General features: G+C 40.1%; 1 protein-coding gene across 1 annotated transcript in view; it reads right to left on the reverse strand.

Moving 5' to 3' along the window:
• Positions 1–22,567, reverse strand: part of LOC144536176 (glutamate receptor ionotropic, NMDA 2C-like) — a 43,604-nt gene extending 21,037 nt beyond the window's left edge. The window contains exons 1-7 of the mRNA XM_078279171.1: positions 22,230–22,567; positions 21,607–21,698; positions 13,014–13,079; positions 11,958–12,146; positions 8,522–8,862; positions 7,951–8,065; positions 3,194–3,405 (exon numbers count right to left, since the gene is read on the reverse strand). Coding sequence (XP_078135297.1) covers positions 3,194–3,405; positions 7,951–8,065; positions 8,522–8,862; positions 11,958–12,146; positions 13,014–13,079; positions 21,607–21,698; positions 22,230–22,557 — 1,343 coding nt within the window. The 5' untranslated portion in view covers positions 22,558–22,567. The remainder of the gene's footprint in view (positions 1–3,193; positions 3,406–7,950; positions 8,066–8,521; positions 8,863–11,957; positions 12,147–13,013; positions 13,080–21,606; positions 21,699–22,229) is intronic.
• Between the last annotated feature and the right edge of the window lie 2,980 nt (positions 22,568–25,547).

Here is a 25,547-nt window from a genome sequence, read left to right on the forward strand (position 1 = left end):
GATGTGTCTGGGGCCGGAGCAAGAAAGTAAATACAGAAAGAAGGTGTGAACCTGTGTTCTGGACTAGTGCATATATCTGTGAGAGAAACACTGTTATGTAATTTAACAGCAGAGTTGGCAATAGCTCAATAATCTAGGCAATATAACAGGCAAAACTATACCAGCAGAATGCCAAATGCGCCTGGAGAAAATGTCTTAAAAATACTATACTGCTTCACATTTTGAAATGAACCAGAGTCCGATTTAACCGGACTAAAAAGCATAGACATGAAGACACCACCATATATATCAGAAAATCACCTCTGCTCAACAGCTGATGGTTCACATTTTTTCATCACAAAATTTGGTAATTAAAGGAACTTAAGATGCATGCATGAAGGTTGCCACTGGATTTATTTGTTGTGCATTTTGTTTGGCAGCGGCCAAATGTTGTCATCTAAAAGTTAGATTTTTCAGTATGATCGTACCGTGGCAAATGGACCTTGCTGTACAATTGGTAGGGTTCTACTCTTGGGTAAGCTCCGTGCTGCAGGTGAACAACATGGCAGCATAAATACATAGTAACATGATCAATAACAAGCACAGAGAAAATGCTCCAGTGAGAATTAAGTTAGAAATAACAAAACTCCAGAGTGCAGAGAGGATCTACAGTAGGTGAAGGTTGGGCTCCTACCTTCAGCCACCTTAAGGCCTTAAATAAATGACCAAATCAGTGCAGTGAGGTGTAGTGGGTGTGACATTTCAGGTTTTGTCTGTTCTCATGTGATTCCTGCATCTCTTGGTATGCTAAACAATATGTGCCTCCTCTGCTCACAATCACACATCATTAATAGAGCCTTGGAAGGAGCACATTTCTTCTCTTGTGTTGTACCTACACATACGTTACTACAAAACAGCTGGAGAAGTCATTGCATTATGAATATTTTATTCCAAGTCCATAATTCAAACTGTCGGCGAATCAAAATCTCAGTTCCTCAGTTGCAAAGTTATTGTACACAGAAAACATGAAAGCTTTTAGAAACCTAATCTGCTCTCCTAGATGTCTCAAATATGCACATACATCATAAAGAAAACCATAAAAAGACTTTGTAATCTATAATTAGCATTTCATTTCACGCTGACGAACAAAGTAAACCACTTGAATTAAATACATAGATATTATAAATTAATCTCGGAAGATCCAAGAAGAAACAACAATATGTCTGTGATCAGAAATATGTCTGCCACCTCTGACTTGTTATTCCAAAATGATTGAAGAACAGCTGGTTTTATGCATCACTTTGTCTCAAATGTCATTTGCAAATAACAGACTTTCAAATACAAATGAGAAACTGCAGACAGGAAGATCAAGAAGAGGTACTATGTGGTGTGTACTTCTCATAAGTCCAGGTACAAGTTATTGATGAAAAAGATCAGTTATAATGTTCAATTATATTCTAAATAAGTAAAGTCAGGAGCTAATATCCCATCATGCACACTTGAAGCAACCATCAATCTGAAACAAATAGACAGAGACCAGAGATCTTCATAACAACTGGGTTCAAATTTCCAGAAAAAAAAAAGAAAAGCTTGGCTCAGAGTGTATTAGTCACAATTTGAGCTCACATTTTGCATCTCAAAGGACATACACTATTGATTTTAGCAGAAGACCGTCATGTTGTATAACATATATTACAGACTTGTACTTCTCTTCTCAGTGTTTTTTATCATGAAGACATTGCGTATTCCTTCCTGCGCTCTGAGTTTGACACCAGAGGTGTGATTTTAAAGTGCTTAGACACTCAGCACACACAAAATTACTCTGTGTTTAATGTAGTGTGGAGGTTTGCAGTGTCTACTCAGAACTAAACTGGGACAGAAAAACAGACACAAAACTGTTTAAATCAGAAACTTTCTGTTCAAATAAACAGCTGAGCCTGACTGAGCCTGAGTTCATTCCTGACACTAAAAACAGCAGCTAACAAAACTATTTCAATTTGAGTTCCACCTATGCCGTGTTTCCACTGTATGGTACGGCTCTGCTTAACTCAACTGTATTCACTTTTTAGGTAATAGTACTTTTTCTTTTTTGCAGTCGTTATTGATGATCTTGGCTAGTAATGATCTTGGCTAGTGATGATCTTGGCTAGTGATGATTCTCTCTGACAAATCGGGGGTCTACAGTGTTTTAACTCCACCTTTTAGTATTGGCTTAGCTCACTTGGAACCTCGAAGGTAGTACCAAAAAAAGTACCAGGTACTAGCCACAACTTTTGCTAAAAGAGCGAGTCGAGTAGAGTTGAGCCGTACCATGCAGTGGAAAAACAGCTGGAGCTTCTGGACTAAATGGATATTGCGTTTTGTTGTTGTTTTGCCAGTTGCTGTTTCCAAAGTCAAAAATGAACTGTCAAACTCAACTTTTAAGTCAACATGGATGCGAGGATGCTCAGAATCCTGGAAAGTTTAATCCTAGAACTACATTTTCATTGCAACAGAGCAAACTGAATCTGCTGTGATCCAATTGAAAGCTCCAGTACAAAGGCCCCTGTGTGCTTTCACGCTATCCAAGCCAAAAGTAGACAATTGTGAGAAAAACATGTTGAAATGTTTTGTTGTCCAAGATCCACGTTTTAAAACCAACCAATCAGAATGCAGCATGACACACAGTACCTTGGCACGCTAGCGTAATGCTACAACACATTTACCTCAAACTCACTTTGCTAAATCAGGATTTCATGATACCTTCTTTTCCTAGAACCAAGACCGGCTTCACAATATTCTCCTCTTTATTTGAAGAGGTCCAAAAAAAGGCAGCAACATTTGTAGCATAAAGAACATTTTCGTAAGACCAGTGTGTTTTGGGTTGCGGCGTGGAGGACCTTGATGAAGGACCCAAATGGAAATGCGTTGGTCCCAAAATTTATGTTGTATAGTCTGAAACAGATTGGCTTAAGTGGACCATGAGTTAAATGTGGGTTAGGGTTAGGGGAGTCGAAAATTGTATTTGAATGAAAATTAATATTAAATTATAAAATGAATAAAAACATTTCAAACCTGACCAATATTCAATACCGGCTTTGGGTAATTCAATTTTTTCCATACCCCAAAAGATATTGGGGTACAATAATAAAATCTGTGTCAAATATCTATGCTTACATTTACATATTTGTGCACATATAACAAGCTGTACATGTGTTTGCGTTGCTGTGTGTACCTCTCTGTTTGATTGGACTGCCGCCTGCAGGGCACCGTGTTGCGGACACATGTACCAGTGCCCGGGTCCACATTCTCGACCATGACGAAGGGATGCTCCTCCAGCGTGGCCACAGTCAAGTGACGGTCATCAGACACCTGCTCCAGGAAGCTGCCATATCGAGGCCAGACCGGGTAGCGAACCTGAAGGATCCCTCGGGCGTACGTACCCACCTGGAGAGGGAGGGCGAGAGACAAATAAGTCAGCGTTATCCTGCACACATGTTTGAATCTCAGCTTTGACCTTCTCTGCATATCAACCCCTTCTATCTTCACCTGTCTTATCTTACAGTACTTCACAGGATGAATGATTTTTTTTTTTTTTTTTTTGAAAAGAGGAAATTTGCATGTGCTGACCTGGCTGAAGAGGATTCAAAGATGAAAGAAGAGTAGAGTTTATTAATGAATAAGGAGACTGTGACTGTGAAGACATTTAAAAAAAAGCCAGAATATAAAACAAAGAGCAAGCCAACTGTATCACATTAATAATACATCCCAGCATGTGTTGCCTCCAATCTGTGTTCATTTTGTTGATTATTTAATTATTAATTTTCTTTTTTTCACCTTAATAAACAAATTGAAATGTCAATGTTCATAAATGGGAACTGTTCAAGTGATAAGTGCTATTAATTATCTGTGTTTTTACGTCCTTGTGCATTTAAAGTATTTGCTGCTTTTGTAGAACTGCTTTAATACTGGGAAAAAAAGATAGCTGAACTAGCTGGAATTGACAAACAGATACGCTGACAGACAAAGAGAGACTGTAGCGAGTGACTGACTGACTGAAAAAAACAGTGTAGTGAGTTTTTTAAATGTCACAGGGAGCCACTTCAGAACAGAATTGCTATATAATGTCACATCACGCAATGAATAATCCCATTGATGTCGGCACTAAACTCCGTGAAACCCTCTCTGTGAGAGCCAGGACTGTTTGTCATATTAACCCAACCTAATGAGCCATACTGAGCTCAGCCAGCACTGACTTACTGCACGTGAAACTCGCTCCCTCACAGCTTTAATGAGACCTCTTTTTCATACCAACTCTTGATCTGTTCTTCTGCACTCTCATACTAATGTTCTTCCTTCGTCATACATAGATGATTTAAAATCTGCATGAAGGTACAGTATGATGTGCAAGACGGTGATTTGTTTCTCTGCACAATCTGTTAATGACAGCATTGCAGAGATGCGTTGTGAAGATCAGTCAATTCAATTTGTCTTTTATGGGATGTCTCATCCTCTCATGGAGCTTCTTAAGCAGAAGCTCTGTCATTCTCACACTGTTGGGAAGTGCCAAAACTGTTATTGATTATTGGATATAATTACAGTATGAGGATCTTGGAAATGTCCCACTACTTCATGTTAGAAATCAAAGTAAATGGATTATTGAATGAATTTTTTTCATCAGATGTGAAACTTCTTCCCAGGGCAGCCAATTCAAAAATAATGTAGCGCTCTACCTGGAAGTATACAGCTGCTTTTCTTTTGATGGACGTCAAACTAATGTTTGAAATCAAAGGATTTATAGACCTAAACTTGATTTACTCAAATTTATGAGTATGTCTTATTACAGATGCTGCCATCAAGTCATGGTCTCATCAGACCTGAATGAATGAACCACTCCTCTTCTCCGTTCACTACACTGGCTCCCCGCTGCTGCCCACATCCAGTTCAAAACTCTGGTGCATCTGGTCCATGCTGGCCTACAGGGCAGCAAAGGGAGCCATTAGTCAGAGGCCCCTGTGGTCGCTAGTCTCGGTCAAGGCTCTTGTCAGTGGTGGAATGAGCTCCCCACTGAAGTCGGGACAGCAGAGTCACTGCCCATCTCATGCCACGGGCAAAAAAAACACCATTTCAGATTACATATCAACAACCTGTTGTAGCAAATACATCTCTAAGCATTTTTACCGTTTCACTGAACATGCTTGTGGTTATTGCTCCTATGTGGTTTGAATGCACTAATTGTAAGTCACCTTGGAAAGAAGCTTCTGCCATACCATGACTGTAATGTAAGGTAAAATGTAATGCCTCATGAGTCAGTTGTTTCCTACAGTTGTCAATTTACAAATCCAGCAGACATTGGAGCAACATTGGCATTTATTTAGAGTCGTGTTTCTGGCCACCTGACGGATATAAGTCCAATAATCACTTTCTTTTTAGCTCTGTCTTTGGTCTCCACCAACTTCTGAGACAACTATCTAGCTCCTAGATGATACACTATGTTCAACAGCTGGTCGCTAGCTTGTTGTTTGGTGCTTTTGGCTAAAATCAGCTACATTCACATTGTACATAGTCTCCTTTTCCCAGACCTTCCTCCACAACGCTGCAGAGCTGCGGAGGAGGGTCTGGCTAGTCCACACAGCATTCCGGGATGGGAAAAAAAAACATGCTCTGGTTTATTGGCATTTCTTTAAACCAATCAAAATTGTCATGGGCTGCGCTAAGCGCTGAATGGAGCCCAGGTGCTGCTGGAAAACAGCCTCGGGAAGGAACTTGTTTTGGTGGAATGCGTTCGTTCAAAAGTTGTTTTAGTCGTGCAACAGAAAAAAAGATTGGACAGATAGTCTAGCTAGCTGTCTGGATTTACCTTGCAGAGATCTGATGAGCAGTTTACCATAGTCCTCATTCATAAAATTCCAACACAAAGGAAGTGGAAATTCGGTTGAAAAAAAGGACATACGGCGGAAATTCCGGCGGCAACGGGGCAATCCCGGTGGAAGGTCGTGGATATAGACTACAGTGTACATAATCATTGATCTTATAAAAATATTGATTATTGCAGCCTTAAACCTTTTAACATATATTTATTCAATTGGATTCCACAAGTGAAATAATAGAGATGAGAAGAACAGGAAAAAGAGAAGAGAGAAAATGAAGTATAGCAGAGGGGCCCAGCAAAGAAAGGGGTCTTTCCTTCCCAAAATGTTACCCAGCAGCAGCCTTTAAACAATGCTAAGGAACAACATCATGTTAAACTGTCAGGGTGTCACAATGGAGGAATTGAAAAGAGCAAGTACACCAACATTATTGTCACTATTACAGATGAGCTACATGGCGTGAGGAGGGGGAAGAACAAGTAATAAGAGACCAGGTTGTAATGAGGACAGAGTGAAGAAGAATTTAGACACTTTAGACAAGTGCTGTGTTGTTGTCGATAGTGTGCAAACAACAGCAGTACCTCTTAACCACACCTGACTCTGAGGACATGAGGATTGATCTTGTGTTGGCTGCACAAGTGCGACTTTAAGTGCAACACATACACACATACAACCCAAACCCCACTTTAGCACAATTGCATGTCTATGTTCATACACACACATACATACACACCAGCCAGGAGGTGACATTGATAAAGTAGGTTGCTCTTTCCAGGCCAGAAATAAATGAGTTCAACTGTGGCTGTGAGATTAGGTTCAGGTCTCTCTGTTTAGCAGGACTTTTTCAATATACCCTTGGGCTTTGAAAAGTGTGTGTGTGTGTGTGTGTGTGTGTGTGTGTGTGTGTGTGTGTGTGTGTGTGTGTGTGTGTGTGTGTGTGTGTGTGTGTGTGTGTGTGTGTTTGAGAATTGCAAGAAGTAAGAGAAGTGAGTAATTATTTTAACAGGAAACAAACAGAACTTATTGATTTAAAATTAGGCCTACACTTGTACCTTCAAATATCATCTGTTGGTGATGGTGATTACATTTTTAATGTAGCCGCTTTCCCTCAACCAGCCTTTTATTTTCAGCTTCTTCCAAAATGTATCTTGACATCTCCAATGCAACAGGCATACACTTGTTGCATCCAGTCAGATTATATGTTTTTAAACTATGTGGTGGGGGGTTGCAGAGGAAGAGATGTGAGGTAAAGATACTGCGTGAGGTGAAAGAGTGCATGCTGGTGTTCTAAAAACAACAGATAGATACTGTTTTGAAGGTTGCCCCGCTGATTTTACCAACACGGCCAAAACAGTTGAACAGCAGTGGACACACAACTCCCTGAGGCAATTAAGATACTTGAAAACCATTAGCGTCTGATTGACGTAACTTACATACACAAATCTCCTTCTCTGCCTCATAATTCAGTCAAATATGAACACACAGACATTATACACATTATTATCTCTGATGTCTATCACAATTAAAGTCCAGAAATCCGCTTAGAGATCATAGAGGAAAACACACTCCTTAAAACTCCAGAACTTGCTTCAGAATCATAATTTTTTTTTTTTCTGTAATCCAGTTACAGTTGTTTGTACATCAATGTACCTTGTAAACAGGAACTGCTAATCAATAATTCTGCATACATTTATGGTGTCAATTTGCCAAAAATAAAATATTAAAAATGAATTGCGGTTCAGTGTTTCGCTCAGGATGTCAAAATGACACCTCTCATCTACATTTGGCCTTTTATATACAAGAACAACAACAATACGCATAAAATGGAGATAGATCAAAACACAGACTACATGGCCAACAGCTGTTGTTAACACACTCACAACAATAAGGGGCGGTTTTTCTTGAACCTGTTCCCCTAAAACTAACCTGAACACTAAAAATATAAGTTATTTTCATTGTCCATAAAACACTCCTCGCAAATGTCACTGTCAGCCTCAGTAACCTGTGATTCCATAATGTGCCTGAGTCCTCCGTATGCAGTATATGGGCATGTAAAAGGATAATTGGTTCTGTGCCACTAGTGCCCACATGTTTTTGTGTTCCAGTTTCTGGTGCCCAGTACCTTGTCCCAGAGTCTATCCCGGTCCAGAGCGATAATGACCATGGAAGGATTGGAGAGGAAGCCTTGGTTGTTGAATGAAAGATCTTTCCTTTCCCACGTCACATTCAGCATGTGTCTGCAAACCCACAGAAACATAAAGTCATACAAAAGTATGTAGCGTGCAATCAAGGACTTTGATTCTACATCACTCGAGAATTTGCATAATTATTAACACAGATAAACAAACACACACAATGATCACCTCCTAATTAAACCTAAACCTCCCCTCGAGAGCTTAATTTAACATAGGAAACTGGAAGTAGCTCATTAGAGGATGGGAGAGGCAGCTGATTGGTGGAGGCCAGAGTGTTCCTACTGAGTGATTTCGCTGTCTGTTAAGGTTTACATCCTTGACAGACTGGGGCTATGAATAATGAATACAGCTCAATTTGCATTTCAGAATATGTGAAAAAGAGGTACAACATACTTTCACTTTATGCCGTGTAGCTGAAGCTGAAGATGTGCTCTTCTGTTCGTGCATCAGTAATGATCACTAAAAGGAATTGTGTTTACTGACAAAAGTGTGACTCACCTGAACAGAGTATTGTTGTCTGAGTGTTTAGCAGGTTTGTTGCAGTCACCATGTCCCTCAGGAATAAACCCATACTGCTTCTGGAAGCTCTCAGCCCCTTTAGCTACAATGGCGACACCCTCCCTCACCCTCTGCCGCAAGCTCTTTCTGCCCTGGTCCGTAATCACACCAATAACACCAACAGGGAAGCTGTCAGGTGGAGGGCTGTCGGGGTTGCCCACGGCCTGACTGGTGAGGATCCAGATGTAGCCTGGCCCCAGCAGACCCACCTCAGCTGCCTGTTGAAACAAGTACTGTGCCTCCTCATAGGAGCAATACGCCATCAGGACCTGAGAGTCCACCTGCAGACAGAAAATAAGTCTGTCAGAGAGAAAACATCCTGAACATGCTGCACTGCTGTAGGTCTTAAAGAGCCTGTAGCACCAGCTGTTCCTCTGATAAACTTCAACCTGCTTACAAAGTTTTTGATAAGTGGAGATTTAGGCTTTACAAAATTAAAGCGACACCATTAAAAAACTAAATTGAAAGATTGCATCACACAGACTAGTTCTTACATGGACATTAGTTGATTTTAATTGTTTAGACCCAGTAACTGCCAGTATGACTGTTGTAACTGAACTAACCGATGCAGCTAATATTAGCTTGCTAACATATTACCCGTTTGGACGGAAAAGTAAAATAGGTAGGGAATATGGTGGACATCTCTGATCTGACACTTCATCAACATGCTTTCTTTTTTAATTATGTAAAGTGGGAAGATTTTAAATTACATTTCACAAAATAATGTCAACGTTTGGCAGGTTTGGTTAGTATAACGTTAATCAGATAGGCCTATTTCCCAGTCACTCTAAACTGCATGAACACATATTTGTCCATGTAGATATAATTAAAGCTGCAAGCAGTGTTGGACGGGGCCTCGCTCCTCTGCATGCGTCGGGGTTATTGGCAGATGCCGCTCCTTGCAACCATGCATTTGCGTGGCACTCAGACACTGCAAATCGTCACCAATGAAAAGGGAACTCTCTGCTGAGTTCAATGATACCTCACACAAGTGTCTACGTCATACAGTTCATTAGCTGTGAAAAGGGGCGTGGCTAGACCAAAGGGGGTGGGCCAAACCATGACCAATGAAAATGGAACTCTCTGCTGAGTTCAATGATACCTCACACAATAGTGTACATCAAACGGGTCATTAGTTATAAAAGGGGCGTGGCTAAATCAAAGGGGGCAGGTCAAACCATCACCAATCAATAAAGAAACTCTGCTGAGTTCAGTGATAGCTCACACAAGGGTCTACATCAAATGGGTCATAAGTTATAAAAAAAAGGGGTGTGTCTACAGCATAGGGGGCGGGTCAAGCCATCACCAATCAAAAAGAAACTCTGCTGAGTTCAATGATACGTCACACAAGACTCTTCCAACTGAATTGAGTAATGGAGTATTGTGCACTTTGGATACTTTAATACGTTTTTTATATCTAAACAACAGAAAAGCTCATCAAAACGCGTCCAAGATGCAAAGGCATGGAAGGACTTGGACAAAAAAAGGCGCGATATTTTGAGAAATTACAGTTTACTGGGCGGTGCAGATCCCTACAAGTTGGCTCCCTCTTCTTGGATCCATGGCGACCCTGATTCTTCCTTCAGTTGCATATACCGATATAGTCAACTGCCTGGTTTTTTCACCGAGCCCATACACAGCGGAAGACCTTAAATCCTACAAAAGTTTGGAGGCTTATAACCAGATGGTGTGTGGATGGGTGAGGGAGACGCAGTACCAAGTCATTAACGACCAATGTGTTGGTAAGTTACCAAAGTAAGTAATGCAATAACGTCTTTAATCAACCTAACCTTAACTGTATGATATCATTGTGATACTCAAGGTGTAGCCAAGTGACTCTCAATAGTTGTTTTTTTCATTTCAAAGACCGAACAAGACAGATTTTTCCCTCGTAGATCCTGGTTGAGCTTTGCCAACCACAAGCGCCTCCTTTCCTCTGATAACTTCTGGCATTCCTCTCCCTGGTTTTTAATAACTTTTGGAAGTCGATAATATTCCAAATGTTTTTCTCGGTCTGACCTATTGGTACAACCTAAAACACGGCAATAATTAACCATTTTCCTTGACGCTGTTCGGCATCTACTTTAGTGCCTGTGCTTTGTTGTGATGCGGAGTACCTCCAACATGGCGACTTCGGGTCTGATGACGCGTCGTGAAAACCATCTATGAAGAAGGAACTCTCTGCTGAGTTCAATGACACCTCACACAAGGTAAAGGGGGTGTGACCTGAGTAATTGGGCGTGGTTAAAGTATAGGGGGGCAGCTCAGTATCACATGTAGACCACACATTATAAGTTTCATGTAAATCGGATGTTTGTCATATAGGGCTGATTTCTTGTTGCCAGCAGGGGGCACTATGACCAAAAGTCAATTTTGGCCTACAGATGACCTCAGGCCTGGACTCTTGTCAATCGTGAGAATTATTGGCCAAATGTACACTAAAGTTACAATAACTTCTTCGTTCATCGATAAATGCTCAAAATGGCTGTAACGCCACACCCACACTGTTGGACGAAAAGTTTTGCTTACTGATTTTAGGCCTACTTCCTGTTGCCTATATCAGCCTTTACATGTCCTCGGGGTTGGACTCTTATGAATCCTGAAAAGTTTCGAGCCAATTGGACAATGTACACTCAAGTTACACCCACTTCCTGATTCGATGGCAAAACGCACAAAATGGCCGCCCCACCACGGCCATGCCCTATGACGAAAAGTTCTTTTAATAACTTTTCATCTTTAACATCTTAAGATGGTACAGACCAAATTTGAAGTTGATTGGATGAAATCTCCAGGAGGAGTTTGTTAAAGTACGACGTGGAAATGGCCAAAATCGCACTAATTTCGAACTTTCAATTCAAAATGGCGGACTTCCTGTTGGGTTTAGAATATGGCTCCAATGAGCTTTTTTGTATGTCTTGACATGCTTCATATGTGTAAATTTCATTAGTCTACATTAAATGTACTGCAGGGGCTCAATTTTTTTTTACTTTGTAGGGGGCACTAGCAAGCCATTTTTGTGCGCCTTTTCCCGAAACCCTCAAAATATGTAAATTTTCACCAGGATTGATGCGACCGTCAATTTCGGTGAGTTTTTGAGTATGTTAAGCCCCTTAAGTTTCAATAGGGCCTTCACCGCTGTCAGCGCTCAGGCCCTAAATATAACAAATCATTCCTACATTTAATACATATTAACAGCACGTAAAAACGGTTATATTGGCAGTTATGTTACAGCTAATGCTACGTTGGTTGTGGTGCAACCGCATTTAGTAAAGTGCTAGTTTGAAACTAGTAAGGATTTAACTTTACACACAAACTTAGTGATGAATTTAGGAGTAGCTTGTAGAACCCAATCTGGGATTTGTATATCTCATTGTACCTGTTGCAGCATGCGCTTCGTCCTCCCATCATTTGACCCGACAGACATTTCTAGAGACAAGATATCCTGTAGATTCCACAGGAAATAGGAGGTATCTGTATAGGACTGAACTATATCCACAAAGGTGTCGTAGCCTGGCAGCAAGCTGGTGATCACTGCAAACTCGCCCCAGTCATACTCCTCCATGATCTGAAACATGGATGTAAAGAAATAAAGGACTGCAATGATATTATCCAAGGTAAAGAGGTTATAAAATGTGGGAATCAAGAATGATTGCAAATATAAAATTGTGAAGGACTGATGATGAGATGATCAGTACTCTCACATCTGTACGGTAAATATGTAGCTTAAGTCACCAGGCGGTTAGCTTAGCTTAGCTTACTGTAAAGACCAGAGACAAGAAGTTGTTTTGTTTTGTTTTTTTACACATCTGTTTTGTATGGATTACATTTTTATTTTTTTTATATATATATATATACTGTAATATGGTGAGCTTTAGAGGTGCTCACGGCAGATTTTGTTATATGTGGACATAGCAAAAGTGGTATCAATCTTCTTATTTAACTGTTGGCAATAATTTCTCTGTTCTATATTTCATTCTAAAGATGTATGGAGTCTAATGTTGGGTTTGACCACATCAGTAATGACAGGAACAAACTAAAAAGCTTTTATTATCCTAACTGAGAAAACGCATTTCATCACAAATACATCTGTCAATTTCACACTGCATATCCCTCAGTTGTAGAAATGCTCCCACGCAATGATGGCGAAAAATTGGACGGAACTGAGATTATCTGGTTGACTCCCAAAACATCAGTGACATTAAGCTCTCTGATCTCATGAGAATTACAGATTGTAATAGTTTGTGGAAATCTGGCCAGAACTTCAGATCAGGGATTCCCCGCTGATTGTTGTCCCTACATGGTGTTAATCAGCCCGAGAGGTCCCAGTTGTCAGGCTTGACCGTGTAACATTGTGGTATGAAAACCTAGATTTCAACCCCCAAAATATTAGGTTTAAATGAGGTTAGTGACATAGATACATGCTATTCTGTACCTTAAACATGCAGACAATCTGCTGCTCCAGAGACACTCCCATCTGCAAGAAGGAGGATCCCTCAGCCTGTAAAGAGTAAGAGATTCCCATTTAAGGATTCAGCTGGGAAAAAACATTATGGGGTGAAAGGTGAATGACGCAACAGCATCTCTGGAGATGTTTTTGCTCAAAGACGCTTCAGCATGGTGAATGTTTGCCATCACAGGGCTTTAAAGCGGATTCTTGACGATAAAGTACAGTTTTATTCTTTATTTAAATAATACCATGATGCCCAATTGCTGATGCATTTCTTTTAAAAAGGTGGAAAAAACAGAATTTTTATTTTAAGAGTGTCAAACATGCACTTCTGAAAGTTGAGTGCTGAATCGGTTTCATGGTAAAAAATTTTTTTTATCTTGAATAAATCACCAAATGAACATCTACACAGCATTGAACTTTTGCGCCACAACAGAAGCAAACTGATGTAAGGTTTTTCAAATGAACTCGTCTGCGGCTCTTCATTTTAGCAGCACCTTTAACATTGTTACTGCTGCGGAACAATTCAATTTGGATAAAACTTCACAGCAACTAGGATACTGCATTTTAAGAATTTGTCCTCTTGTACAATCAGCATACTATCACTGTTAAAGGTCATGACAGAGTGGAACAGACTTCTAAATCCAATTAATTTGATGAGAAGTGACAAATGGGGGAAAAAAAGAAAGGACTTCATTTTAGGTGCTCTGCTTGGAATAGGGCACTTGATATAGCTTAATGAAATATTTAATCTTCAGAAATATCTGCAATGTCCTAAAAAGCATCAGTGGAAAGTTAAATATAAACAATAAAGCATTACAAATTTGGAGTAATGGATACAACACAGAAGATGCAGTTTCCACCTCTGTAGTCGCTCACATTCAACGATAGAGCTTTGATTGTCCATATTCTGCCCCGATCTGGTACAAGTGACTCCAATCTGCGATTATCAGTCCTGCTGCTCTCTTTCTGTCAAGAAGCGGTGGTCCAAAGTAAGACACAATGTGTCTGTGTCTGTTAGCATACATTTGCATACCTACACGCTGTGTGTTGATAGATAAGAGGGACGTTACTAGAGCCCACTGAACCCATGTCCTTCAAATAGCATTCAAATAAAGTAGGCTATAGGGATGAGAGGAGGACTATTGAAGAGTGTAAGAGGGACTGGATATAGACACAAAGAGCAGAAATAATCAACTGATAGAGAAGAAAAGATATTTTACATATAACATATTTATATATAAATATAACCCTAACCCTCTATATATATATATATATATATATATATATATATATATAACTGTGAAGTCAGCTAGCATCACAACACATTTGTGTCAAGAGTAACAGGTATATTCCAAGCGATGATTTGGTGATTTGCAGGTGAAAAGATAATTAGACATCTCTGACAAAACTGGGTCAAATGTGGATGTAATTCAACACTTTCTTTTAGACATTTAGGTTACTTATAAGTGTTGTTTCAACAGCAAATGTAAAAATGTAGTAATTTAAAAGCTGTTAAAAAAATGGGTGTATGCAGTAGGCGAATGCCATCCCCCTTGTTGACTCATTGATACTATGGCTCCGACTATGGCTCTGAAATATTTGTTGCCTTACTGTGCTGTGTATTGTTAAATTCATGGCGCATTTGTAATTGCGCCCTTCTGTCAGTTTTGTCTTGGATCTGTTAAGAATTGCCTACTGGTTGTATGTCTGAAAAATCTTCATTTGTCAACCAAATTCAGCCTAGTTTACCTGCACAGGTCTAGACAGTTTTTAGCCTCCAAATTACCAGAACCATGTTTCATGGGCATATGCACAGCACACACAAACAACTGCATTCAGTTGTGAACTAACCGCAAAACTAGAAACTAAAAGTTTACAAATTTAAATGAAATTGTTCCACAGTCTGGACGCCCTATCCCTGCCTTTTTTTTTAGATGGGACTGTGTATTAACAGAGCATGGATGGAAGATCTAAGCACTGCAGGGCATAAGTGGACCTGTGATGTAAGCAGGTGCAATACCATGCAGGGCTTTCATACAAGTAGTAATATTCTGAATTGGATTCAATAACAGACTGAGAGCTGGTGCAAGAAGGCGAATATCAGGGTAATGTGGTATATTTTTTTTATATCTGTAAACTGTACAGCAGCATCCTACACTAAGTAGGGACAGGAAGTCTGGGGAATTTTAAAATGCAGTGAAACACATGCATGGAGAGTGAGAGAGAGAAAGGGACACAGAGAGAGAGAGAGAGAGCAGATAGTGTTAAACTGCCAAGTCCCTTTTGGGACCACATCTCAAATCTTCTCAGTCTGTTCTCGTCTCAGAGGTGACTAACTGTCATATCTCCTTCCTGTTGCTCTTCCCTCTCTCACACACCTCAGAGGCTCTGCAAAACCCAAGAGAGCTGTGCAGCCCGAGGAATACCACAGGAATATCACAACTAGACTCTCCTTCACTCAATTTTACCAGTTTTGTTTGAGACTCACCTCTGGAGGCTGAAAGTCTGACCACTGACTTGGCTTAGCACCAGAATAGCTATATAAATAGCAGTGCACAACCATGTCAGGCTGTCACTGAATAAATAAAGAATGTCTCTGGATTGGCAGCCCTTGTTAACTATAGTGTCCCATTTCATGTGATATGGCGGAGGAGTGGTGAGGTGCACATGTGAAGAAGTGTAATTAAAATCCAATTAGTTTTGTCTGAGCTATTAAACATACAAATAACATAGTGACCTCCCTCGGGCCAATAAGTGTTCATCAAGTTCATCATCCAATTAGCAGCATCTTAAATTGTGAAAAATCAAACAAACTCAGAAGCAAATGTGATGAAAGACATCCACTCTCCTCTTATACAGTGAAATCAAGCAAGATTTACAACAAAATGACCTTCTTTTCCTTGTCCAACTCTCACACTCACATGCTCACATGAGAAGACAGAGTTCACCCTCCCCCCCCCCCTCTCGTCCTCCACTTCCCAGCCATCTTGTTCTCACCACCTTGGCAGTGCGGCTGTCACACACAGACGTAATTAGCAGTCCTACTGCAGGAGCGTATGGTAATGTGACAGGAGGACGGTGGACATGGTGGTTGCTCACACACTCGTCTCCTCCCACAGGGAGAGCTCTAAGCTGTACCAACCCCGTCAGCTGAGAGACCGGTCTGGGTCGCTCGCACACACAAATGCTCACTCAAATCATATGGACCCGATACATCTAAACATGTACAGTTTATGTCATTCTTTCTTCGTAAAGCTTATACATATGGAAGCGTCCATCTCCAGAGGCGGAAAATAAATTTTTTTCAAGCTTTGGTTTCATTATTACCATTTTTCTGCTATGTAATACTTCTGCTCCACTACATTTCAGTGGTAAATGTACTTTTTTACTCTACTACATTTTTCTGACAGCCGTAGTTACTTTGCACATTGAGGTTTTGCATACAAAGCCAGCAGCAGTATGTAAAGTACTTAAACATCATCTCAATCAACTACAACAGTAATAATCCAATAATATGAATACTGTACAGTATATACTGAAAGGGGCTATGCTGCATAATGACTTGACTTGATTATTTTTACTTGATTACACTTTAGTAAATTTTAATTAGGGGACATTTTGAATGTAATTATTTCTACACTACTGTATTTCTACATTAACTTTAAAGGGGCCCTTCGACAAACTTGTATTCCATCTCTATGACGTTAAAGCTGTGGTAGGCAATTAGTTTTTGGTGTCATAGGGCAAAAAATCCATCATAACCCTTCAGTTTACTGTAATGCAATTGGTCTGAGAGAAAACTACGGCTTCTGCATCTCCTCTTGGCTCTGTTTTCAGGCTTTAGAAAATCCAGCCTGTGACTGGAGACTTTGGCTGATCACATGTCATTTAAGAGAGAGGGAGAGCGTTCCTATTGGCTGTTCTGCACGTGCATATGCCCTTGCAACAGAGAGGGGAGAGGGTGGGCTGCAGGAAGATGGTTAATTTTACTTCAAATCCTGACAGCTTTACACCACTGAGTTGCAGTGGAACTTTGAGCCAAATGCTAGCAGCTCAAAACAACAATGCTGATGTTTAGCAGGTACAATGTTTACCATGTTCTTCATCTTAGTTTACCGTGTTAGCATGCTAATTAGACATTTGCTTATTTGAGCGTAACACATAGTACAGCTTAGGTTGATGGGAATGTCATTAGATAAGCAATTATTAATTCATAAAACAAAGTATTGGACCATTGATACACCAGCTGCCACACTGCGGATTTAAATGTCAGAAACCCTCCTGCTCAATTTAGTTTTCTTTATATTTTACATTTAATAGTTCATTTTCTCCTTATTGACTTTTGCGCACATCAGAAAAAAGATAAATGATGCCACTAAGCTTTTGTTTCATACATTATACTCAGTATATTTAGTATTCTTGGCTGTACATTAGTTTTTATTTGTAGTGCACACATTTAGTTCTTCTCTGCAGTCACACTGTAGTTTGTCATTATAATTATTTTTTGCAATTGGGTGAACTGACCCTTTAAATAGACAATCCCATTTGTAGTATTGGTAAATGCATTTGTAACATGTCAACACAGTTTGTTTTAACAGATAATGTTGCTCTATTGTGGTAAATTAAACATTTTGTGTCCTCAATATGTTGGCAAAAGTGCTAAAACAATTAATTTTCAACCGTGGAGGGAAACATCCCCCTGGATATAAAATCAAACACTCTGACTGACTACCTTATTAAAATTATTAGGCCACCAATGCTGTGAAGCTTGTAGGTGGCCTGGCCATTAACGTGCTTTCATTCCCTGCGATGAAATCTGTTTCCAGTGGGAAAACTGTGCAGCGAATCTAGGCTTCTCGTGACCTGTTTATGGAGTTGCTGGTTTGTGGACCATGAAGCCAAGAGACACAGAAGTGAGGGGGCGGAGTGAAGAGACAGAAGTACAGAAGTACAGAAGGACAAATGGAGAAAGCGGGTCAGTCTGGCCATAGTCTATATCCACGACATTCCACTTCCAGGATTGATCCGGTGCCGCAGGAAATTCCGCCGGATGCATGTATTTTTGCCGATGTCCGTTTCTTTTCACTTTCTTTGTGTTGGAATTTTAAACTCCGGTCGATTTACGGACTCTGGTTAACTGCTCCTCAGATCTCTGCAGGGTAAATCCAGACAGCTAGCTAGACTATCTGTCCAATCTGAGTTTTCTGTTGCACGAATAAAACTTTTGAAGGTACACACGTTCCACCAAAACAAGTTCCTTCCTGAGGCTATTTTACAGCGGCTCCGTGCGTGGCTTAGCCCCGCCCATGACGATGGTGATTGGTTTAAAGAAATGCCAATAAACCAGAGCACGTTTTTCTCCCGTCCCGGGATGCTGTGTGGACTAGCCAGACCCTCCGCAGCACTGTGGAGGTAGGTCTGGCAATGTAAGACTAGTCTGGCCACAGAAACAAACACCCAAAAAAGAAACTGTGATCCAATGAGACACGTCTGGCTCATTGGATCACTTCGGTCCAATATCACAAACAGAGTGTGACCTTAGACTGCAGCCAGGACTGAGACTGTAACTCCTGGAATATAATCTTCTACTGACAGCTTCAAATTGTAATAAATGATGTTATACGCTCAAATACTCAACCTCAAAAAACTCAAAAATCCATCATGTGCAAACTTAAAAAGCACTTTTGTTCCTGTTTACTGGCGAACACATAAAGCTGTCGGCTTTGTTTATTCCAGACTTTATCATGGTCTACAACCACGATCACTCATTATTGGATGTTTGTAACCGTAATGAACAAAACAAATGGTTGGTGAGTGATCAAACATTCATGTATTTCCTCAAAAACAGAGATTTACTCTTATCTCAATATAATAGATACAAGTTGTCATCTCTAGTTAATTCATCTATTCTCTCCCAAAATATTTCACAGTAGCCATAACAAAACTTTTTTTTTTAACTTCACCTTTTAAGTAGTTAAACAGTAAACTGGTTTCACAAAAGCAATTATGTTCTTTTATATGTCCTGTGAAAATCATTTATCTACAATATGCAGCCTTTCCAAAATCTCATCGTAATTAAGCTTGACGATAATGGTTTTTGAGAGAGTGCAGTGTGTTTTGAAAGGGTTGTATCATAAAGTCACAGGTGGCTGTCTAAATGATCTTTGCCGCTCGTATCAAGTCATAGCTACACAGAACATTATTTTATTGGACTCCTAGCAGGCTTTACACAGTGAGTTGAATTGGCTTCCATCAGAGTGCAGGTTTTACCTCCCAAGAAGTGGCACTGATGTGTGTGAGATCTTCTATTCTAAGTACTGTACAATTATACAATAACGGGTTGTCTAATGGTTTTTCATTGCTTACTTTTTAATGGTTTTGGTGATCCTGATGAGGATGTCAACCTGTGTATAACTGTATGTGTGTTTTTTGTATTTATTGCTGTATTTTCTTTCAATGGCAATGTCGGTTGTCCAACTGTTTCACTGCCATGAAATATGGTACAGATATCCATGGCCAAAGCTTTCCAACTTCCGGAGCCTGTCTGTGGCTGCATTCATACATGCTGGAATCTTAAAATGGGTCACAAACAAATACTTTTTTGATTTATTTTTTAAAAGGCAAAATAACGTTCCTCTCGTCCCTCATTTCCTCCTCTTCGCCTTCGCTTGATGTGTGTGCGCCATCTGACAAACAACACGCTTCCTCTCCTCCCTTCAATCTTCTCATCTTTGTTTCATTCCGTCCTTCCTTGTTGTTTGCAATAGAGAGATCACTGAGACAGGAACCATAAATAGGAGGCTCGGGCGGGTGCTGCTTCTTTTCAAACCCGCCATCAAAGATATTCATCGTCATCAGGCTATTGATAATCAAGCACTATTGAGCTCTTTTATCCCTGAAGAGAATCATGCACTCACACATGTCTTTCTCCGTCCAATCCACCTGTCCCATTGTGCCAGACACCTCTGACAAGCTTTTTTCTCGCTGCTGACAACAAAGGAGTGTATAAGAGAGAGAAAGAGACTGAGGGGGAGTGTGAAGAGAAGGGCTGAATGAGGCCTTCAACAGGCAGGCCTCAGAGGAGAGTGCTGGTACTCTTTGTGCTATATAGAGAACTGTCACTCAACACGTTGGGTTCGTCAGACAAACGGTCGCTCAATATAAGAGATAAAGTCCCATCTGTGCGTTTGTCTTTTGACACTGTCAAGCAGAGAGGTTAAATAACCCAGACTGAACCTGCCGCGATGAACTCTGCAAATTAAAAACCAGAGATTGTTGATATCTGACAAGCCTTGCCCCACATATTTTGGAGGCTCTGAGATTTTATACAGTGGAAGAACTGCCAAAAGCACTTCTGGGGTAAATACGAAAACCTCCTTGCCAATTTTAAGATGAAGCAGCGACTGGTAGGGGGAAAAGGGAGGTTATGTAAGGCAGCAACACAGAAAAATAAAGGAAAGAAGAGTGAATGGTTTGGATATTTGAGTGAATGATGAGAGCTATGGGAGGCCTCAGCCTCCTGAAGGGTCTAATTAACAGTTTAATGGGGTCCTGGAGCTCAGAAAGAGCAGAGAAGAGAACAGGCCTCTCACTTCTGGCCACAGCCTTAATGGATTCATCCAGCGCACTACGGAGCCTGGATTGAAATGTGTCAAGAATAAAGGTGATGGAGGGAAAGATGGTGAAACTGGAAGGATAGAGAGACTTGTATTGGTGCAAATATGGAAAGGAGGGGGAAATGAGACAAGGTGAAAAGTGGACAGAGAGTAGGAAGACAAAAATGGAAAAGGAAAGAAAAAGGAAGAAGTGGAGAAACAAGACTATGACTATTTCACTCATGAAAGAGGGAAGGGAGACTTCTCTGTGAGGCAGTAAAACACTGCCTTCAGGCAGCTGTCAGCCAAGCTCCTTTCTCACTCACTCTGCCTTTCCCGCTCCTTCATCAAAATACAGCATATCAATCACCCTCCTGCAGCTACAACTCTTCCTGTTTAATACCCATCTATGACGTGACATCTGCAGATACCTTTTGATTAACAGGAAGTGATAAATACAACATGCTTTGGTTTACAAAATGTTGTAGCCACATGCTACAAATTGCAGCTTGTTTTCGATGCTTCCTGTGGTGGATACGTGTAGGAATGTGCTCTAATATGTGAGGGTGTTCATTTGCATGTGTGTTTTTATGTGTGAGAGTTGGCTCTATAAATACAAGGTGTTGATGACAGTTAAGCAATTAAAGGAAGGATGGGAAGACAGGCGGAAAGCATGGAGCGTGGAGGAAGAAGGGATGAAGCCATTTTGCAACTCAAAAGTAGAGAGAAAGTATAGATTAAGAATCTGTCTGATGTCATCAATCTCCTCTTTACAATCTATCTACACAGCTCATAGCTCTCCATCTCTATTCGTCAATGAGATACATACACGTTATATCAATACCTCTGGGACACAAAATGCATTGTTTGTGTTTTTTTTACTGTGGCATAGCAAGAACACAGACTACTCTAGCCCCGTTTCAAGCTCTAGGGTGGTGATGGACCAATGCTGATGTGATCGCTCATTATTTTGACAGTACCTTGTATGGTATGACAACTGCAGAGCCGCCACTGATGCCTACGATTGGCAGAGCTGTCTGAGTGGAGAGGAAGTCCAGGATCTGTGCCACTTCTGCCACCTGAAAACAAAACAGACAGATTCAGGGATTGCCGAAAGAAAGTTTGTTTGCACTAGTGATAGTGCAGCCCTATTTTGTTTTTGTTTTAGTTTAATAGTGCAGCACTGTTGTGATCAGGTTGTACAGTTACCTAAAATTCAGTTAGATTCTAAATTCAGATTTGTGCACAAGTAATTTTACAGTTAAGTAAAATGTATTTAAAGTGACAGTACTTTGAGCCCTGTTTAGCCACTATTTACATTTCACTTTCATGATTTGGTGTTACAACTTCTCCCTTTACAATCAGAAACCATACCAACCCCATAATTTAATTTGAGCAAAGATGTACATGCTTGGCATCTCAATTAGTTCTTTTTTGCTACCCACTTTGTGATTTAAGCTGACAGAACAGGTGCTATTTTACATAAACATGTTGCCTTGTGCAACTTTAGAAAACACGGATGTGTGTGACTGAACACCGTGACTCTGGAGAGGATGTTTTATCAGAAAGCCTAAAAATGCATAAATCACCTGAGTGTCTGCACCAGAGCCCACATCATCCTCAAACACTACGGCGTGCAGCCTCTCCGTTGCCATGGTATCACAGAGGCGTGTCAGCAGGTCGCGGGGGTTGGTGTCATTGACCAGCACGGTCACTGGGCTGACCACAATGGGCAGGTCGACAAAGTTTTCCCCGCTGAGACGACCTCTGACCTCATTCTGGTAGCTGGAGCCACTGAACACCACCGCAACGTTGATGGACGGGTGGAGGAGGAGTGGCCGGGCCTGCAGGGGGAGCGGGGAGGAGATGAGGAGCAGGAGGAAGAGAGGAGGCCAAGGAGAAGGAGGAGGAGGTCCCCTGGGAATGGCCATGTTGGTGGCCTACTGCCTGGAAAGGACGGGTAGAAAAAGTGTGAGAGAGGACGAGGGAATGAAAGGAAAGAGAGCAACAGTCAAACACAAGATGCTTTCCTTATCTGATGTTTTTGACATAATTCATCATAGTCCATCTATACATACTCATCCCTTATATCTCTCTCTTGGTCTGTCTCTCTCTCTGACCCTTTTGTATGACAGTATAAGCCCTGCATTTTGACATTTGACTCTCTCATCGTGTCATGTGTTAAACTGTGTGTGTGGGTGTGTCAGTGTGTGCAAGTATGCATGCATGTAATCCTCCATAATCCAGCCCCCAGTGTCATGACTGTAATCACCTCTTCATCTCTACACATCTCTGATTCAGCACAAACGCAAACACAGACTGCAAGCGAGATGCCAAAACTGTCGCACAGGTCCACGACCCTCATCACTGGGATTACATGACATTACTTCAGCCAGCCTCTCACCAAGTGGGGTGATGTCATCAGCATATCCACAGCAATACAAGGAGTGAAAAAGCTACAATACTAACTGCTGCTGAAATCTGTAAACTTGTATGGCTGGTGAAAATGTAAAACTACAGTTTTGTTGACTTACATTTGAATTTAATTGCTTGTGCACATGTTGGCAAAACCACTTGTATAACTGTTTAGTTTTGACCAAACTTCAAGGAAGGTTTAACACAAGTTTGGTATCGCGTTAAACACCATCTTGTGTCATCAGTAGGTTTAGAGGTGAATACATTTATGTTCATTGCAAATAGTAGTGGAAGAACTACTCACATCTTTTAAATAGGTAAAAGTAGCAATAGCACACTATAGAAATTAGCATAAAAATACTTAAATCTCCTCATTATGCAGAATGGCCCATTTTAGAATAATCTAGATTGTATGTTTGGCTTATAATTATTAATGCATTAATGTGTGCATCACTTTAATGATTTTATTTATACTACTGCATAGCTTGTGAATGTCCCCCAGAGATCAAATAAGTCTTATCTTAATCTATAATAATACATCCTCATTTATTAGTTTGTTTTAGCTTTATAAATATAAATCAGCAAAGTTGTGATTAAAACCAAAAATAAATGTACCCCACATGTGCATACAGCAATGCTGTCATTTCACTGAGACATATATATATATATATATATATATAAACGTTTTAATGTCTCAGTAACCCTAATCTTTAAAAATGGTTCATTGCTATAATCAACACACCATACAACTCACAGGACTCTTATATCTTCAACATTAGCATTTGCATTTTTCATTAAAATGTTAGCTGTTTGAAGCTCTTCCTTATTGAATCAATACCTTTGAAGCTTTGATAAAGGAAGGTGGGCCTTCTTATAGAAAATAAAGCTCTCACACATATTTGGAAGGAGTTTAATATGGAGTGTCGGTCTGATCTGGGGGCATCAGAGGCACCCTGATAATTACCAACACCTCCCAGCTTTGATTCAAAGCTGCTTTCAAAACAACACTGGGTTAAATGTGTCCCACCTCTCCTCGCCATGCTCCCGGCATATCAATCATTCATCTTAATAAGGTTTTCAATTCCTGGGCTTTAGGTGCCCTTAGAAATAAATATAGTTTGAACCTTTGAAAGACAATTCATCTCTGATGTTATTAGATGCTTCTGATAGATTAACCTTTAATTAATAAAAGGTTATAATGGACATGGAGCTGCCTTTATTAAGGATTACTTCACAGATCTGTGTTGTTGTTGGTGGTGTTGTTGTTGTTAAGTGTTTATGTTTTGTGGATGATGTTAGGTTCCACATTTCAAAGACATTTTGTTGAAGATATTTGGGTTTGCAAAACGTAAATGATGTTGCACATTTTCCTTTTGTAAAACTGAATTCTGTAATAGCAATATATTGAGCAGTGTCATCTGCAAATCGTGACATTTTTAACATTTGGCCATTTTAGCTGTAGTATCAAGTCCATATAAACCTGGGTTTATTGAAGGGCACACAAAAAAACAACTCAAAATCGGAAATATGATTTATGCAGATCCCGCGGAGTTTATGCAGTGCAGAAGGCTGTTATTTGTCTCTTATAAATCCTGGGATTACTTGTTTTGACTCACTGAGATCACCATTTCTCTCTCCAATGAATCATTACGTCTTGATGTTAGCACAGTGCACCCGTTAACCCACCACCCACTTGTGCTAGGTGGAGATTAAAAACAAACAACCTCCTCCATGCAACTCAAAAAGGAACAGATTCTAAGAGTTTCAGACATGAGAATTTGATTGTATTTTGAATCATTTGTGGAATAACAGACAAACAATTAGTACTGTAGATATCAACCTTTATGTACAGCTAAAGCAGAATTATAAAGTAACATGTATAATCCTCCACCCACTCTTTAATGTACCAACCGCTGTACATATAGATACATTTACAACCTGGGAGGTACAGAGGGTGAAAAATATTGTGAACAGAGACGGCTTGATATTCTTGGGTGGTGAGATGCTGTTGTTTAACATTATTAAAGTCTGCGGATCAAAATATGTTTATATTCTGAAGTAGATTTATGACCAAGCTGCAAATATACACTAATTAGTGAGAGTAATTACTCTGAGTGTCTACTATCTAGAGGAAAAAGATTATGTGGAGATTTTGGAATTTTTTACATCTATGAAATAGGTACGTAAAGTAACACTCTTCAGTGCTGGACTGCCAAAAATTAAGTATACTTTGTTGATTCTAATTATTTTGTAAATTACTGCTATTTTTAAAACAATCAGAGGAAACTGTGAATAGTTTGCATTCATATATCTCTATTGAATTGTACCTGTTGTTAAGAACTCAAGCTTCCTGCATTTGCAAACAGTACAACACAAATGACAGTGGTTCGGGGAAAGCAATGAGCTTCAAGTATGGTTGTTTGCATGAACACTAACAAAGCAAAAGTAATTTTAGAAGTAATCATACAACTCAAAGTATAAAACTTTTACGGACCAAAGTGTTGCA

The sequence above is a fragment of the Sander vitreus genome, chromosome 21 (genome assembly GCF_031162955.1).
Source record: "Sander vitreus isolate 19-12246 chromosome 21, sanVit1, whole genome shotgun sequence".
Classification (NCBI taxonomy): domain Eukaryota; kingdom Metazoa; phylum Chordata; class Actinopteri; order Perciformes; family Percidae; genus Sander; species Sander vitreus.